The following is an 899-nucleotide window of genomic DNA, read 5'->3' as shown; positions in this document are numbered from 1 at the left end:
GATGATAAATTTGGAGATCAAAACTACCTTGTTATAATTTCATCCTCAGTTGTATATATATATAAGTGTTTGTATCCTCTTTTTTTTTATTGATTTAATCAGTAATATTTGTTTAGTACCAGAGAGAAGTTATAAGTTGACATATTTTTTGTTGCATCAGAATATTGTAATTTTGGCATTTTATTGTTTATATAAGAAAGATTGTGAATCATATTGTCTGTAGATTATTCTGTATTGTTTTAAAGCCACTAACATTCTGATCTAACATTGTGGTATATTAAATGGCATATTAACCATATTGGATTATTTGCAGGGAAGTTTGTTTGTGCATATTTTTTTTTATTATAAAATTCCATCATTATCTTTACTCCCCATTTTGCACAGGATATGGAAAGAGGTGACGACCGTCGTGGTGACCGTAGCTTAGAGCACCGAGACCACAGGGATCACCGAGATCCCCCCAGGGACCATCGAGACCACCGTGATAGCCGCGACCACCGTGATGGCCGTGACCACAGGGATGGACGTGATCACCGTGATCACCGAGACCACAGGGAACACCACCGGGGGGGCATGGGTGGGGGACGTGGCCGAGGGGGGCACCACCATCACCACCGTGGCGGACGCAACTAATCACAGACTTGGCAAAGCCACAGTGTAAAAGCCCTGCAGAGGTGAACATTGAGGGATGTCATCTGTGGTTTAAAAAAAAAAAACTTGCTAGAGAACAGATTTGCTAGATAAAACTAGCAGAGTGGATGTTAAAAACAAAGCAAAAGAGAAAGCAAAAAAATTATTGATTATTAATTGGCTTTAATATGATCATGTTTAAAATATATATTGCTGGACAATCTAATCTTATGAAGTTTTGCAGTCAGTAGACTTCAGACCATTAAGAC

General features: G+C 38.6%; 1 protein-coding gene across 1 annotated transcript in view; it reads left to right on the top strand.

Annotated features, from left to right (window-relative positions):
- Nucleotides 1-834, top strand: part of LOC119593770 (YTH domain-containing family protein 3-like) — a gene marked incomplete in the record, with an annotated part of 24,099 nt that extends 23,265 nt beyond the window's left edge. Inside the window, 1 exon segment of the mRNA XM_037942789.1 lies at nucleotides 385-834. Coding sequence (XP_037798717.1) covers nucleotides 385-633 — 249 coding nt within the window.
- Nucleotides 835-899: the final 65 nt, after the last annotated feature.

This window comes from Penaeus monodon, chromosome 32 (assembly GCF_015228065.2).
Source record: "Penaeus monodon isolate SGIC_2016 chromosome 32, NSTDA_Pmon_1, whole genome shotgun sequence".
NCBI classification, from domain to species: Eukaryota; Metazoa; Arthropoda; class Malacostraca; order Decapoda; family Penaeidae; genus Penaeus; species Penaeus monodon.
Note: the sequence above shows the minus strand (reverse complement) of the source record. Positions and strands in the feature narration are given on the sequence as shown.